The 17418-nt window shown below is 39.8% G+C and overlaps 1 protein-coding gene across 18 annotated transcripts in view; it reads right to left on the bottom strand.

Annotated features, from left to right (window-relative positions):
• ARID1B (AT-rich interaction domain 1B) overlaps positions 1-17418 on the bottom strand; it is a 449448-nt gene that overhangs the window by 308405 nt on the left and 123625 nt on the right. For all 18 annotated transcript variants that reach the window (XM_075924515.1, XM_075924516.1, XM_075924514.1 and 15 more), the window contains one exon: positions 9403-9513. In XM_075924515.1, the coding sequence (XP_075780630.1) occupies positions 9403-9513 (111 nt within the window). The remainder of the gene's footprint in view (positions 1-9402; positions 9514-17418) is intronic.

The following is a 17418-nucleotide window of genomic DNA, read 5'->3' as shown; positions in this document are numbered from 1 at the left end:
CACCCCCGTCTCCCTGGTCTGCTGGGCGGGGGTGCAGCTAGTGCCCCCCCCCCCAGCAGACCAGGCTTTTCTTGCCTACCCCTGGGGTAGAGCAACTGGGGGCTGCCGGGTTGGTCCCGCAGCGCCGCTCCGGACCAACCCAGCAGCACCCCAGCTGCTCTGCCCCAGGCGTCCTGATTCAGCCGCTGCTGGTCAGTTTCAGCAGCGGCTGAATCAGGACGCCTGGGGCAGAGCAGCTGGGGTGCTGCTGGGTTGCTCCAGTAGCGCCGAGGAGCTGCGCTACTGGAGCAACCCAGCAGCACCCCAGCTGCTCTGCCCCAGGCGTCCCCAAGTCAGCCGCTGCTGAATCTGACCAGCGGCTGACTACAGGAAGCCCGAGGCAGAGTTGCTCTGCCCCAGGCTTCCTGGAATCAGTTGCTCATCAGTTTCAGCAGCGGCTGACTTGGGGACACCTCGGTTTCTTAAGTTGAATCTGTATGTAAGTCGGAACTGGCGTCCAGATTCAGCCGCGGTTGAAACTGATCAGTTTCAGCAGCGGCTGAATCTGGACGCCAGTTCCGACTTACATACAGATTCAACTTAAGAACAAACCTACAGTCCCTATCTTGTACATAACCCGGGGACTGCCTGTAGTACAAAGATATCAGAGTTCAAGAAAGCAAATTTGAGGGAAGTTAAGAGAAATCTAGGACCCAAATCAAAGACCCCTGGGGTCAACAGAACTCACTACAGTTCAAACACAATTACACTGATTCTTGATTAGGGTTTCTATGCATGACCATAATTTAAAATAAACAGACAATAATCAATAGCAATTTGTTTATATTTATCATTTGTATTATGGAGGCCTCAATTAACATTGGTGTACCCCTATGCTAAAATGCTCCACAAGCACAGAGGATGACTCAGTCCCTATCTGACCTAGAGCTTACAATCTTAGCCATTGATCCTGAACACATAAACAACTCATAAGCTGTATCTACACAGCAGCATTATTTCAGAATAACGCTAGTTATTCCGAAATAACATAGTCGGTGTCTACACAGCAAGCAGTTATTTTGATACAATGTCGAAAAATAATGTCAAGCTGGAGGACTTCTTACTCGGACTCGGACTCCTTACCCTCATTTTACAAGGAGTAAAGGAAGTCAGAGGAAGAGTGCTCTAACTCGGACTTCCTGCTGTGTAGACAGCGCCAAAAGCCAAAATAAGCTATTTCGACTTAAGCTATGCAATTGGCATAGCTCAAGTTGCGTAGCTTATTTTGACTTTTTAGCTCTGCTGTGTAAAGTTCAATGGGACTACTCAAATGTATAAAGGTTTCAGGATTGAGACCCAAGGCATTTTTAAAAGAAAATCACAATCACAACACTGGAAGATAACAAAGCACTGCCAACCACAGTGACCAATAAATGCCTCGTTGTTTCCCCCCAGTGGGCCTGTGCCTATTAGTCGTCTCCTCTTATTCTCAGACTGTAAGCTCTCCAAAACAGGGCCTGTTTTTTTTGGTTTGGGTCTGTATAGTACCTAACATAATAGAGTAAGGCTCTTCAGCACTGTGACAGACACAAATAAACAAGCAAACCAATACATTGGTGGTAGAGAAGGAAGAAAAAAGAATTTAGTCTCTGACTTCTGTCGCTGCTAAGAATGAGTTGCTGGATTTAATCAGGGTTCTGAGGTTAAGGTCAGAATGGTCGGTACTTATCAGCAAGGCAGTCATTCCACATAATATTCTCTTACACACATACTTGTGGTAGACATAAAAGAAAGAAAAAATATTAAGATTATCTCAGGTATTTCCCACTATTCCTATGAGTGAGTAATAGCTTTCTGTCCTATTTTACTACACAGTATTAAAGGTAGGCCATAGTAAAAATGCATTAAGCCTCAGAATTCAAAATCTGCTATTAACTCAAAACTTGCATATAATCAAAGAGACAAGGAAAATAAGTACAATCGCACAAATTATGGCCAGGACTCTCGAAAATGGAAGTCTAATATTAAGTTCCTAAGTCCATACTTACGACACCTAAATGTCTTGATACTGAGAGGAACTGAACACATAAGCTACATCTACATTGTAGCACTATTTCGGGATACCAGAAGTATCCCAAAATATCTATTCCATGTCTTTTGAGTGCACCTGTTATTTTGAAATAGATTTTGAAATAAACGGCACGCTGTTCCGGTGTCCCTGTAACCCTCATTCCATGAGGGTTAACGGACGTTGTGCAATAGCACTTTATTTCAAAATCTGGTGTTATGTAGACAGTGCCAGATTTCAAAAGAAGCTATTTTGAGTTACGGGTGCAGTGGAGACGCACCCATACATGCAACTCCTTCCGACTTCTATGGAACTGACTGGATGCTTGGCACCTCTGAAAAACCACTTACAGAATTTAATTTTAGGCTTCCATTTTTTAAAACATTGTCCTAAATAAATAAAGGCCATTTAATTTTAAGACATTAAGATTTAACTATCTCCAAATTCTACATGGCTCTGAAATAGCTTCTCTTTTTAAGTTCACTTAACTTTTACATGTCTACGTTTTTCCAAGTGTTAAATCACACAAAACTGCTATGAGGACACTTTTTTAAGTGCCTTGAAAATGTAATATGCTAAGGAGATGCTCAATATTGTTTTACACTGTTCTGGTACTAAACACTATTTTCTATACTTGTATAGCAGGCATAACATTGCATTTTATATAATTTAAATAAACAGTGCTAATCCATCAAGTAAAAGCAAGCATCCCTGAAAAGCATGAAAAACAAATTAATCACTAATAACAGAATAAAGAAACTCAAAGATCATATCTACATTTGTACATTATTATTATTTTACCAGCAAGAATACTTGCTTGCAGAATTTTATGGGTTCCAGTTTTTATGGGTGAAAAATGTACCCTTTTACAGAGGGCTTGCTCATGGCTCTTCATGCATACCATTTAAAATCCACTTACATCCAACTGGAGGGTTTAAACTGAATTTAAAAGGGCCTCTTGGCACAGAAGTTGACTCTTTACATGAAATCCTAGTTCCTCTGAAGTAAATGGTAAAACTTCCAATAGGACAGGATTTCACCCATTATCTATAAACAGTATGTAGTGAACCAAATTCATTCTTCATATAAAATCATTAACTTCAATGGAACTGTGCTCCCTCATGCTAGAACCCAGTATTCTGACCTGCAAACAGAATCCATACTAGAATAAAATACTTAAGTATGGCAATAGGTGCTTTACAAACATAGGAAGACAGACAAGATTTTATTTATTTCTAGATATGTGTGCATGCACGAGTATATAGAAACATCTTCCTTTATTATGTTAAATGGCAGAGGAAGAAGAAAATAAAAAGGCAACAAAGTCCAATCAGAATTAAAAATAACTTTTTTTTTTTTTAAAGTAGCACCTTCAAACTTCTCAACTAAGGTACAGAGGCGGAAAGAAGCATTAGAGAAAGCTTAGTCACTTGCTATAGCTTAAAGCTTTTTTCCCTTTATTCCAGGCTTAAACAAAGTTCAGTGGGGCATCAAACTGCCTCAGTTTTAAATTACAGTCTGTACTTTAAAATAGAATGCATGCACGACATGTTCCTGAAGCTAGAGGGTGGGAGTGTTATTCACTGAAAATTGAAGGCTTGTTGAGTCAATAATCTTCTTTCACAGAGTAACAATTTTCAGCTAAAATTTCTTGACCCAAACAAAAGAAAACAAGATCATTCAGTTATTTTACAACACTGCAGGAGAAAGCAAAAGTAAGGTGGGGGAAAGACACCACTCTCATCCCTCACTGTGTAAAAACAAAGGAAAATTTCATTCACAAGTATTATAACACTCCTCTATTTCTCTCTCCCCCCCCCCCCTTTTTTGTATTTAACATATTTCCAAATAGTTATTTTCAGCTCAAGAGATGAATAAAAGTAAATAACCAGAGGCTACAATTGCTACCAGGCACTATCCATGTATTTATCAGCCACAGGCTACATTTACCTTCTATTACCGAGAACCAGTTTTCTGACCTTCCTTCAAATCAGCAATAACATTCTGGGTTTGTTAACGGCACTTGAATTTTTATGAGGGATTTTGGTTTTGTTTGTTTAGTTGCAAAGTATCCATCTGGACTACCAAATATTACAGTCTCTACCATCACCTCTCTCTTACTGCTGCTCATTTCCCCCTTTCCTAGACTTCTGTAACCTGTCTACCTTTATAATAATTATTTCTATTATGGTAGCACTCAGAAGCCCTGATCCCACTGCACAAAACCATGCACAAATATACTCAAAAAGCTTACCATGTAGGAAAGGAGAGAGATCATTATTATCAAGTCTCAATTACATATCTGAAATAACACTGGAATTATTTGTCTGGGCTACACAAGATTTCAGTCATTTCCAGTATTTGTAAGTACAAGGGAAACATTTTGTGGAAAAGGATTTTCAGTAGTAGTTCTATTTCCTTGTGTAGACAAGACATTTAGCTGACATCACTGTTCTAGATCAGATAAGTATCCATTTGAAACATTGCCACATTGTCCAAATATATCTAACTTTTCATTTATACTGCACCATTCACTAGATGACCTACACAGGAAATCATGGAAATCTAGTTTTCCCAATAATAGAACCAATTCAAAAATGCATAGCATAAAAACAAACAACTGCTCAACATTTTAAATGCCCTTTGAGGACCAAGTAAAATTAGGTAATACCCAAAATACCAGAAACAATGAGTGGTAAACAAACCACAGAGGAATAATTGTTGTGTTGATGTCCATACTGTCAAATATAATAAAACAAATTGTCATATTTTACTCTGGAGTTGGGACCTCTCAAACTTGGTGAACCCAAACTCAAACATGACTTAGAGTATCACACAAGGTACAGACACCATTCTAATTGCATGGTTCATTACTCATTTTATTTGTTCACAAAACTGTTGTGCATCCATAAAAAAGACCCAATAAGAGATTAGATTTTAGGTTTAACCTGGGAAAACAGAAGTTAAGGCAGAGAAGAGCTCTTACGGCATTTACTTCATTGCACAGTGAATGATGAATATTATCTTTCCCCACTCACCCCAAAGGCTATAAATGCTATCAAAGTAATTCTGATCTTAGCTAAGACTAAGAAGAAATGTATTAGAACTAGGCTGCTTGTTTTATAACAGAGGTTGCTGACCTATTGAGCTTTGGAATGAGCGATGAGGGAAGCCATCCAGTCTCTTCTGGGGCCTAATAAACAGCAAAGGATTTGTAGCTAATGTAGGAGAAACTTGTGTTCTAAGGCAGGGTGATTTGGCTAGAGTCAGCTGATCTTGTACTCAGCCAACCAAGCTGGAAACTACACAAAAATAGGACCTTATTGAAAAATAAGAGGCTGTACCTGAGAACTTTCCTGTGGAAATCAATTACAAATGAACAATAAATAAGAAACAAAACTCCCCATTTCACCAGCTCATTCTACCTACCTCCTCAGCTGTGAAAGTTTATGAAATGACACACACCACAAACAGAGAGTCTATAGCTACTCTATGATCTTTTACTGCCTCCAACAACCACTTTGCTGATGTATCATTAGGAAGCCATATCTGCAAAGCCAGCAAAAAGGTAAAGGGTTTTTACCTTTCCAGCAATCACAGAACTGTGTATCTTGCCGCTAGTCCTTAACTTTAAAGAAATCCCCTTGGTAGTAGTTGTTCTCCAGTCTTTCATCCAGGAATCCTCTTCCCCCACCCTCGCAAAGGGAACAGTTTCCATTTATTACTTCCTCTACTTCACAGAAAACCAAATACCCAGGTTCTCTCAGAAACCTGGCACTTCCTTCCAATTGTGACCAAAACAAAAGTGCTGCAAATACTATTCTATGCAACATTTCACTTGGCTCTTAGTGACTCCAAATAGTCAAAACCCTCTAGGGCAAACCCTACAGATAGCTGACCATTAGTAGAAGGAAGGGGAGCTTTGTATAGCACCTGATGGGCCATTAGGAGTAGCCAATAAAACTATATTTTGTTTGTAGACATTTGTTCCCAACCCACATTACAAATATGTCTCCTTTGAACTTTATGGGGACATTCATACCAGGACTTTTATATACAATGTGTGAAGGAAATGGAACAACTATTGACCTGTATAGCTGTGCTTACTATGACACTAACCTGTTGGGAAACTTCCCAAAGAATGACACAAATCAGCTTTCAGAACTGCAGTAGGTGGTTAACTCCTCTTGCAAACCATCAAAGCATTCATTAGCCGTTTACTAGTGCCAGGGGAAACTATCCAACATTTATTATTTGGTTTCTTTGTTCTTTTAGATATGCATATAAACTTGCTACGTAACCTAGAGCAAACAGTTATGATGTCTGAAACACCCATAAGAAGTAAACTATACCAGGTAAATTGTATACTTATTGTATACAGGACTAGCATGAACTAAAACATAACCAAATATTATGAAAAATGAAACAACCTTGGCACCATTTGATACTAAAATAGCTCATGGAGACTTATTGACTACCATCGACAACAACATTAGAAAACAGATTTTAAAAACAACACTCAGAAGATATACTTAATGCCCCAAAGTGACTCCCAAACACGCAGTTTTAATATAGAGGAGTTTCAGGAATATTACACAAGAGATGCTGGCCACGGGTTATGGAAGCTAGACCAAAACTGGATACAGAACTTTGCTGTTCAAGAAATGGGTGGAAAGAGCAGGTGCGATTCGAATATATGTTCTGTCAACTCTTAGCTCCCATAAAGAACCATGTTACAGTATTTACCACTCCAGCATCCTTGAGACACTGACTGTTCCTATTCAAAGTAATATAATGGGCTACTGTCATTTTAATGGTAACACAATCTCAGAAGGAGAAGTATTTTTTAATTCTACAATAACGATATTCTTTCTTTCAAAGATTAAGAAGGTGGAGAATAGTGCATTCACAAAATAGGAAACAATGTCTGTACATACGTAGGATTGCTTTTGTTTTTAAATTATATGAAAAGTAATTTAAATCTCAGAAATCCCCCATGCTAGTCTCAGAAATCCCCCTCTTCTACTCTTTTTTAAAAGAGTAGGATTTTTGAGTGGATGAAGCAGATTTTGGATTTTTATCTAAGTTTTTCAATGATAAATTCAATTAATAAAGATTGAGTGACCAATTTAAACCTATGGGCCAAAAATTGTATAATTTAATTATAAAACCATCAGCTCATGGTTAAAATAATAATGAACAGAATATACCAAACACTTTATGGTATGGCATAATACCTGATACTCTTCTCATACTTTGCTGATGTGGGGGATACAAAATTAGGACAGATACTGACATTTTCAATATCTTGCACGTACCATGTAACAAAATGGTAACCAAATTATTAGACCACTGTGTGGGGCAGAGAGACATAAGCCACTATATGAAGGGAAAAGGGGGTCTTGCCCACATCAACGTTTTTAAATCTGTTTAACTGTTGCCAAAACAGTTCACATCCACACTAGTTGCTAAGTACAACTGATTATCAACAACGATTTTTGAGCTAGTCTCACAAAGGGTTTACTAGAAAAATGCTGAAACTAAAACCACTTCAAAAGTAAGTGGACAGTGCTGTTTAAACCAATTTTCATAGCTCCTCCAAAAAGCATACATGTATCTTTGTGTATAAAATCAGGTGGAAGGAATTTATGATATACATACTGCTGGTCATTGTCCTGTTTTAAAAAGAGCTAAAAAAAAATACTGATTACACAAAGCGTTGTCTTTAACACAGGCTTCAAAACATCTTTAGACAGGACAGATACGTGATTTAAACAACAGAAAAAACTATAAGGTAGAGAGAGACTGAGCTTGATCAACCTACCAAATGGAGTTGTCACAACATGAAACAATTTTATGATAATTTTCTAGTTCTGAATATTTGATTGATTGGCTGAGAATTCTTCCTGTGCTTTTAGGAATGGATGGTAGCATAATATGTCACTGGAAAAATACAGTAGGTTCTTGGATTCCACATATAACTTCAGTGTCTAGATAAGTTAAGCATACTTAATATACCTGCTCTTCGAACGGGTCCCTCCACTAATTTAAAATGATTACATGCCCGCTGAACTGTAAGAGTACTCTTGGAAACATCCTATAGTTCAATGCAATCGTATTCACAGCTACAAATAACTTGGTTTAACAAATTTGCCTCTTTTAGCCTAAAAATATTTAAACTGGTTTAAGTTTGTGTGGGCACATGAATCTGATTTACTTTGTATACAATAACCACAGGTAAATGGAGAGCAGAAAACATATTTTTCATCTTACAGCAGGTCACTGAAGATCTTGATGTACAGAATAGTCCTGATGTCTTCTGCTAAATGTATTGATTTATTGCCTTTTTTCCATAAAGTTAATACAACTAGTCAAAGTTCTTTTAACATTATCATCTATCACAAAAACTCAAGTGATAAAAAGTGTTGCTATAATTCTGATTAGCATCATTCTTTAGTCCAGGGGTAGGGATCCATTGAGGGGGAGAGGGGATTGCTGACCCAAAGAAAAATCTGTTGGGGGCCAGGGACTGTGGGGAGATGGCAGGGGGCTGGAGTGCCAGAGTGGGCTCCCCAATGCTGGGAAAGGCTCTGAGACTCAAGGGTCAGATCCAGGCAACCCAGGCCACCAGGCCTTAGGCTCCCCATCCCTGATTTAGCCTGTTTCAATAGACTAAAACAGAATTAAGCTTGTCAAAAGATGTGTCCATTATTTTTCCAAGTGTCTTATACTATGGTTGCTGACAACTAATGAACTATGTTTCAGGTTTGCAGGAAATAACTCATGGCATAGCTGCTTCTTACTGAAGCTTAAAAGGTTTCTGAAATAAAATCAGAACATATTTCAGGGGAGAAAAACCTCAAAGGAGGAGCCAAGAGTTAAAAAGGTCCTGAATAATTCTCCTGTGTATGACTGAAAAATCAAAAAACTAAGAAGGAACCATAGTCTTTCCTCTCTGTGCACACACAAATTTGGGTACAAATTTGTGAATTAGTTTAAGTATTGAGCTAGTTCAAGCTAAAGAACCTCAACATAATATCTTAACCTTACACAGATAAAATAAACTATATTAAATATGACAAACTGTGTGGTGGCCACTAAACAAATTAATACCAAATGAATTATATGACTAAGAGACTTCCTTTAAGGGATAAGGAATTACCTTAGATAATATATTGATCACTCACTGTCATCAGTTTTCATTATGCTTTTAAAAGAAATGTGGTATTAAAACTGTTATATATTTGTCATCTCAAAATCTCATCCACTTATCACAGACAGTAAGATCTTTATAAAATATTGTTCACTTTAAAATAACGTACTACTATTCTACAACAGGCATGTTAATTTCTTACTGGTAAGCTTGATGGCCTTTCTTGTTGTATTAGGTTTAAGTCTTCATGATTAGGCTTTCCTGAGGCTATAGGGGGTTGGGATCTTGTTCCATAGCCTTCCTGAGACATGTCCTGCAAAAACAAAATTATAAAAACATTATGGTTATTCATGCGCCATAGCAATCACAACTAAATCCATGTGAAGGAAGGGTGAAGAGATAGCAGTTGACTTCTGATCTGATTTTTTGTATTGATCAAAAGATTGTATAAGACAAATCCTATTTTGAGTGGAATCATCAAGTGCAAATGGATACCATTATGACTTTAATATTTTATAAAGAAATAAGAATGGCAGACTATCATAAACAAACAGGTGTGCATCCATTTGTGTTACAATGGTACAGGTTAAAATAATCAATTAAATACATCTTTCTTTTTTGAAGCACTGGAGGAAATAAGAAGCCAAAACATTTTCCAGATGATCAAATATTGATAGCAAATCTTTTGGTGAAATTTTTAGTCAGTTGGAAAATCTTACAATACTGGGAGAATGCTTCACAATCATGCTATGTCATCAGATTCCAGTAATCTTTCTGACTTCAACACCACACAAATAGCTTTCAAACACAAAACCCTCTCAGAAAGAGTGTGACATATACAATGCCTAACTTCCCAGAAAAGAACTATAGTTGATCAGAATCACACCTATGTCTATATCAGCAACTTATATGAAAGTCGAAAGGCCTTCCTTACCGCACAAATCTACACAGTGTTACATAATGCCATAAGATCACTCACTTCACCTAGGGAAAAAAACCCTCTCTAAATGCAGCGACAATCTTAGCTACTATACTTCAGGTTACCAACTTCTATACAAAGTTGAGAAAGAGGACAGAATGTGAAATGCTTATTTTAGCATGTAAAACTGGCAAGGAAAGTTGAAGAACCAGTTTCTGATTGTAAAGGAAAAAAGTATCACACCTTAAAAGTTCTTCTGTTCTGTTCTGTTACATTACATTTTTGGTTTTTTATTTCTCTCCAATTTGTACAATTTTACATTGTTTTTGTCCCATCTTACAATTCTGACAAACACCTAAAAGAACATTAAAAAAAAAAGACATATTTTTGGCTTTAAAATGTTCCTCAAGCTTTTCTCTACCCCCACCCATGCTCTACAAATTACACTGCTACTACGTAAAGGACTGTTCCTAAAGCCTAGATGCCCTGTCCAACAACAATTATTGACAATTTAGTTACTCCACAAAAAGTAGCTTTCAGAACAGTAGTTTTTTGCTCCTGCTCTAATGATGGTCTGACCAAGGGAACTATGTGAACAACCCTACTGTTTTCACCCTGCCAACTCCATAAATTTTGAGATGTACTACAAAAGCATCAAGAAGAAATAACATCAAGAGAAAATGTATCAAGGTTTAAAAACAAATACTAACAAAACTGATAGTCATATGTAAACCAGCAATAAACTGGTCTATCCAATATAAGCACATTGTAAGTAAAATCAAGGAACACTTAAAAAGGCCAGCACTTCAATCTGGTTACCAGCAGAGGGTAACAATTAGGCTTAAGGGTGACATAGGCTGATGGCTGAATCATTATTATCTACTGTGACACACACCCCTACCCTGGCTTTTCCCCCTCCCAGATTTCCACTTGTCACACAGCTCTCCTGCTGTGTAGACCAGCAGGTTCCTGTGGATTAACAGCAAGGTTTAAAATCAACAAATGGCACAAGGCCTCCATTCAGCAGCCTTCACCCTCTTACAAAGGAACATAAAGGTGCAGGACAGCTTCACAATAGGCAAACAAATGAGCAAACCTCTGCTTTCCTTTTTGTTTAAGCACATACAGAGTTGCACACTATTTGTGGCCATTGCATAGGCGTCCGTAATAAACCTGGTTTTGAAAACAGTAGCAACAGTGGATTTGAACTGTGCATTCAGCATTCTCTCTCTTTTTCATCCTCCCTTTACAGCCAACAAACAAGAACCGCTTTAAAAAAAAACCAAAAAAAAAAAAAACCGAGGAAGATAAATGGGATATTCAATTTAGCAGACATCATCTCAGAAATAAAGTTATTCTTCATTCCAAACCGACACTGCTGCATTAGGACAATTTTCTTGGGAAATGAAAGATGTTTTATGGTTTGAAAAATCAAATAAGAGTTATTAACCCCTTATGAAGTACTGAGCATTGCTGTTCCCACATGTTTGCTGGGTCTTATTTAAAAACTCATTTCCTACTAAAATTTCCTGGGGGGAGGCAACATGTGTTTTCATGAGAAGCACAGAAGGACGAATTGAATCATTTCTTGGTTATTTATTTGGAGACTGTCCATGGGCTATCTTTCTACATATTGAAGAGTACGTGAAAGACAGAACTGACAGCCCTGTAGTCTTAAATGCACTATGTACCCACAGATTATTTTAACAGGCAGCAGGAAAGCAAGCTTCCCTATATAATGGCCCACCAGTGCACTTCCATTCTGGTCTTGGAGAGACCAAATCTAGGCCTGGGAGGAAAGACCAGCAAGTAAGACATAGAACTGGATACAGCAGACAACTATGCCAATTAAGATGTGAATCCTTGTACATTCTGAACAGGATTGAGACCTGTTCATGTAAAGTCATTACACAAAAACATATTTTGTCACTGGCAATTCAGGAAGCAGCAACCTAGAGGAGAAAGACTCTCTATTAGGCTATGTCTAGACTTCGCAGAAGATTCGAAAGAGGATATGCAAATTGAGTGGGAATTTGCATATCTTCTTCCGATCTCACTTTTAAAAGCGGAGCTTTCAAAAGTGAAAGTAGTCTAGATAAGTTTTTTCCAGCAAGCCCCCGCCCCGCTTTGGAAAAGCTGCATAAACCTCATTTTTTGAGGAAAAGCGGCTTTTCAAAAGTGAGATCGAAAGAAGATATGCAAATTCCCACGGAATTTGCATATCCTCTTTCAAATCTTCCGCATAGGCTAGACGAGCCCTTATTGTTTGCAGTGTTGTTGTAGCCATCTTGGTCCCTGGATATCAGAGAAAAAGGAGGGTGAGGTGATCTCTCCTACCGGGATAAATTCTATTGGTTGGGAGACAAATTTTTAAACTTTCATAGAACTCCCTGAAGAGCATGTAAGCTTGTCCAAGAAAAGGTATCACCTCACCCACCGTGTCTCTATAGTTTATCATCAGCTTTCTATGAATTTCAGATAAGGAACTCAAAAACAAATAGTTGTTTTTAAAAAAAGTTGAACGTTATGACAATGGAAATCTGGAGAAATAATTTAACATACAAATTTACCAAAGTGTTGGCTTTATAAACAAAGGAAAGACCTCAATATAATTCTTTCCCTGAACACGAGGGATGAGATCACTTTTCTCTATTACAGCAAAATATTTATTAATGCACAGAGCATTCAGAACGATTATAATAGGTTTTTGCAGCTAAAGACATGATAAGGGAAGGTATAGTCAAATAGGATAGTGTATCATGTCACTACAAATGCATGTGGAATTATAGTTTTCATTTTCAGTTCTGAGACTGCAATATTCTCTAAGATTCCTGATAATTTTTTCAATCTATTTCACTCACAAAACAGTAACCATTGACAACTTCAGCTTTCTAAACAAAGCTTAGAGCTTTTATTTAGCACAGCAAAATGTCATCCTATAGAAGTGGTTTAGTATGTGTGCGTGCTAGAGAAAGAAGGGCTTACTTTAAAATAGAAGGCTAAAAGTTTCCATTCACTCAAACCTTTCTAATTCTGGAAGAAATCCATTGGCTGCTGCAGCAAGAACTATCAGCAAAATCCTAAAATTAACCAAAAGTTGAACTTCTCCATAAGACTTTAGGAAAGGCAACAGATCAAGCCATTGAATTGTCAGGTGTATGTACAACAGTAGTTGAGATTTGGGTTTTTAAAAAATACAGCATAATTTGTGTTGGAACCTTTTTTATATATTAGTGAAATGCACATTATACACGTCACATCAAAGGAGCATTTATAACAGTAAAAAGCAGATAAATGATCAAGATGAAAGATAACAGTGAAAAATCATGCAGCTGGGGATGTAGCTCAGAAAGCATTTAATACATAGATAGCAATGGTATCAAAATACAGTTTACTAACATAAATCAGATACGGTTGTGCGCCTAGGAAGTCACGTCCCTCACCATATAACAATAAACTAATTAAAATCTCATTCCAATAAATTGTTCACCCCACTCTGTAAGTTAATTAATTTATAATGGCCCAAAATCACAGACTTGGGGTGCATGTGTGCAAAATAGATTTTTTTCAGTATTCTGTAAATTTATACTATTTAGTAAGGTAGGTCATATTATAGATCAGCGTTTCCCAGAGTGTGGTCTGCAGCCCAATACCAGTCCTTAGAAAAAGAATACCGGTCCTTAGAAAAATTATCGTGCACAATCCTACTAATTTGTGTGATGAGGTAGCAGCACTCTGCACTGCCAAACACAACCCTCTTGGGAGACAGCCCGTCACCACGGCGTCTCTGCCAGGCATGCTCCCAGGTGGCGGGGCTAGATCCAGCAGGCGCTAGGACCCAGAGAGAAGGCCAGGCACCGTACGCACCAACTCAGAAAGTCGGGCGCTGGACACAGGCGGGGGAGCCAGCTGATGAAGAGTTCAGGATTGGGACTGGGAAGGGAGGGCATAACAACCCACCGGACAGGTAGGGCCAGCAACACAATTTATCAGCATATTTGCTTAATGAATATGCAGATGTTACCTATCCTCCAAAAGCTTGTGAATGGGTTTACTGGTCCCCAGTATCATAGATCATGGAACCACTCTCATAGATCATTCATGTTAGCATTACAGGGTTGCCAACTCTGACTCAAGATATTCTTGGAGATTCTTCCCTCGCTCCCTCTTCCTCTTCCTCCCTCTCCCTTTCCCCCTATGTGGTCTAATGTCATTTTCTTAAAATAGCCTTTAAAATCTGCAGGATTGCTTTCAGTAGTCACTGTGAGATTCGTGCTAGTTCTGGGAGAATCCAGGCCAATCCTGGAGGGTTGACAATCCTACCAAAAAACCTCTGTTCCTCAACAATGCAACAAGAGATCTCTCTTGGGGCATGTCTCTTTAGCAGATGTTGTATATGGGCTAGCCTACCTGAGACAGTATAGGTAACAAGAGCTGTGAAGAAAATAAAGCGCAGGCTTCAGAACAGGCTAATACGCTGTACCTGGGAAATCTGTACTGAGGTCTTTACAGCACTGTCTTCACAGCTCTTGTTATCCACACTAGCTGTATTTAAGACAGATTCGGCAGGATAGCCTATGCACGGCTTTTGCTGTGTAGACATACTGGAAACATTTTAGAAATAGTAAATGGATTTTTTTTTAAAAGTAAAACATGACATTGTTTAACTGGGCCTCGTTCAAAGAGATGCATTCACACTTGCATGGGATACCTGTCTTGTTTTCTGTATAGGCTCTCCCCGAGTTACGAACAAGTTACGGACCAAACACTTGGCTGTAACTCAAAGTGTTTGTAACTCGGACCCCATTGAGTTACATGGCGACCACGGTGTTCGTAAGTGCGGATTGTGTTCGTAACTCAGGGACCGCATTTACGACAGAAGCGGTTGTAAATGCAAACAGTCGTAATTCAACCGTTCGCAACTCAGGGACCGGCTGTATCTGAATTAATGTACTACTCATTTGCTCAAAACAGTTTAGCTGTAATTCACTCACCATCTAGTTCTGTTGAAGGAGAGTGGCTAATTATAAAAGTTTAAATTATTTTTTATTTAAAAAATGAAAGTGTGGTAAAGTATTTAAGCTATAGGGCAAACCCAATTAAAAGGAAAAAAAGAAATATCACCTTTAATTTTATTTCTATTGCAGTAAATTTGAGAGGGATAACTTAAAGCCACACTGATTCCCATGCAGATAAGCAGAACAGTGGCTCCTGATCTTCATAAAATCCATAGAAGAGGCCACTTAAAAGATATACTATAGAAGGCTTCCATTTTAAAACCTCATTACAATCTCAGTTTATATCCTCGATTCAGTTGGTTGATCCTTAAAAGATTTCAAATATATCTTGAAGTCTTCAAATTCAACAGTAAAGTGCCAACAATAAAATGAAAGCAAAGGTAAAAATCTGTTCCGAGGTCCTCTCCAAGATAGAGGTCAGGACCCAGTGTAACAGAGGAGGAGTATATTGCTCTACTACACAGAGCTATTTTACTCAGCTCTGAAGGAACTCTAGGCAACAGAATCAGAGCAGGTGATGTGTTAGAACCTAGAAAGAAATACAGGCAGTCCCCCGAGTTACACGGATCCGACTTAAGTCGGATCCGCACTTATGAACGGGGCTTTCTCGCCCCGGAGCTCGCAGGCAGCGGGACCGCCCAGAGCACAGCGGTCCCGCCACCTCGACCTCCAGGGCGAGAAAAGCTGCTCCGGGTGCCCCATGTCTGCCGGGGACCGTCTCCAGCAGACCAGGGACACCTGGAGCAAAGCCGGGGAGGCAGAGGGGTCCCGCGCCTCTGAGGCTTTGCTCTGGCTTTCCTCTGGCAAAGCCTCAGAGGCGCGGCACCCCGCCGCCGCTGCCGCTTTGCTCCCGGTGCCTCTGGTCTGCTGGGGACCGTCTCCAGCAGACCAGGGACACCCGGAGCAAACCCGGGGAAGCAGAGGGGTCCCGTGCCTCTGAGGCTTTGCTCTGGCAAAGCCGGGGAGGCGCGGGACTCCGCTGCTGCTGCCGCTTTGCTCCCGGTGCCTCTGGTCTGCTGGGGACCGTCTCCAGCAGACCAGGGACACCTGGAGCAAAGCCGGGGAGGTGGAGGGGTCCAGAGCAAAGCCTCAGAGGTGCGGCACCCCGCCGCTGCTGCGGCTTTGCTCCCCGTGTCCCTGGTCTGCTGGAGGGGGGGGTGCAGCTAGTGCCCCCCCCCCCCCCAGCAGACCAGGGAGACGGGGAGCAAAGGCCCGGGCCTGTGGTAGAGCAGATGGGGCGCTGCCGGTTGGTCCCGCAGCACCACTCCTTGGCGCTACTGGACCAACCCAGCAGCACCCCAGCTGCTCTGCCCCAGGCGTCCCCAAGTCAGCCGCTGCTGAAACTGACCAGTGGCTGACTACAGGAAGCCCCTGCCCCGGGCTTCCTGGAATCAGCCGCTGATCAGTTTCAGCAGCAGCTGACTTGGGGATGCCTGGGGTTCTTAAGTTGAATCTGTATGTAAGTTAGAACTGGCGTCCAGATTCAGCCACTGTTGAAACTGATCAGTTTCAGCAGCGGCTGAATCTGGACGCCAGTTCCGACTTACATACAGATTCAACTTAAGAACAAACCTACAGTCCCTATCTTGTACGTAACCCGGGGACTGCCTGTATTCATTGTGATCACCACTTTAGATATTCATACATTCATTTTGTACCACATATATTACAAGTACACGTACACACACACACACACACACACACACACACACACACACACACACACACACACATTCCCATCTCTCCATTTCCAACTCAGGAATACCAAATTCACCTGCCAAACCCAGCTTTTACAAGAGGACAGCCAATTTGTTATCACAACACCATCAGAGCAGTAGAGTCGGCAAGGCAGCACTCAGGAAAAAAAATGCCACACTCACAACTTTAAAGTCCCACAAAAGGGAGTTAAACGTAATACCATCTAAAAATACGGAAGACAAACTAAATCCCAGGCGCAGATTATCTTTCCATTAGACCAAACTGATAGTGTTTTACAAGCATTTCTGGATTTCATGCACCAATGGGTTGCAACTCTAACGAATGAGTGCAAAGAAGCAGTATCAGTCATACAGCATCAAAGTAATTTGGAACCAAAAAGATCCTCTCATTTCTTCCTCTGTCTACTTTTCCCAGATGAAACTTCCTAAGTATTCAAAACATTAAAAAAAAGACAACAAACCAAGAACTGACCACAGAACCTATGAACTAACAATCTCTCTTTAAAAGTGAGGGGTGCGGAATGGGAAAAGAGAAGAGAAAGGGAGAAAAGTATACTGTTACT

The sequence above is a fragment of the Pelodiscus sinensis genome, chromosome 3, assembly GCF_049634645.1.
Source record: "Pelodiscus sinensis isolate JC-2024 chromosome 3, ASM4963464v1, whole genome shotgun sequence".
NCBI classification, from domain to species: Eukaryota; Metazoa; Chordata; order Testudines; family Trionychidae; genus Pelodiscus; species Pelodiscus sinensis.
The sequence above is the reverse complement of the archived record's forward strand: the minus strand, read 5'-3'. Positions and strand labels throughout refer to the sequence as shown.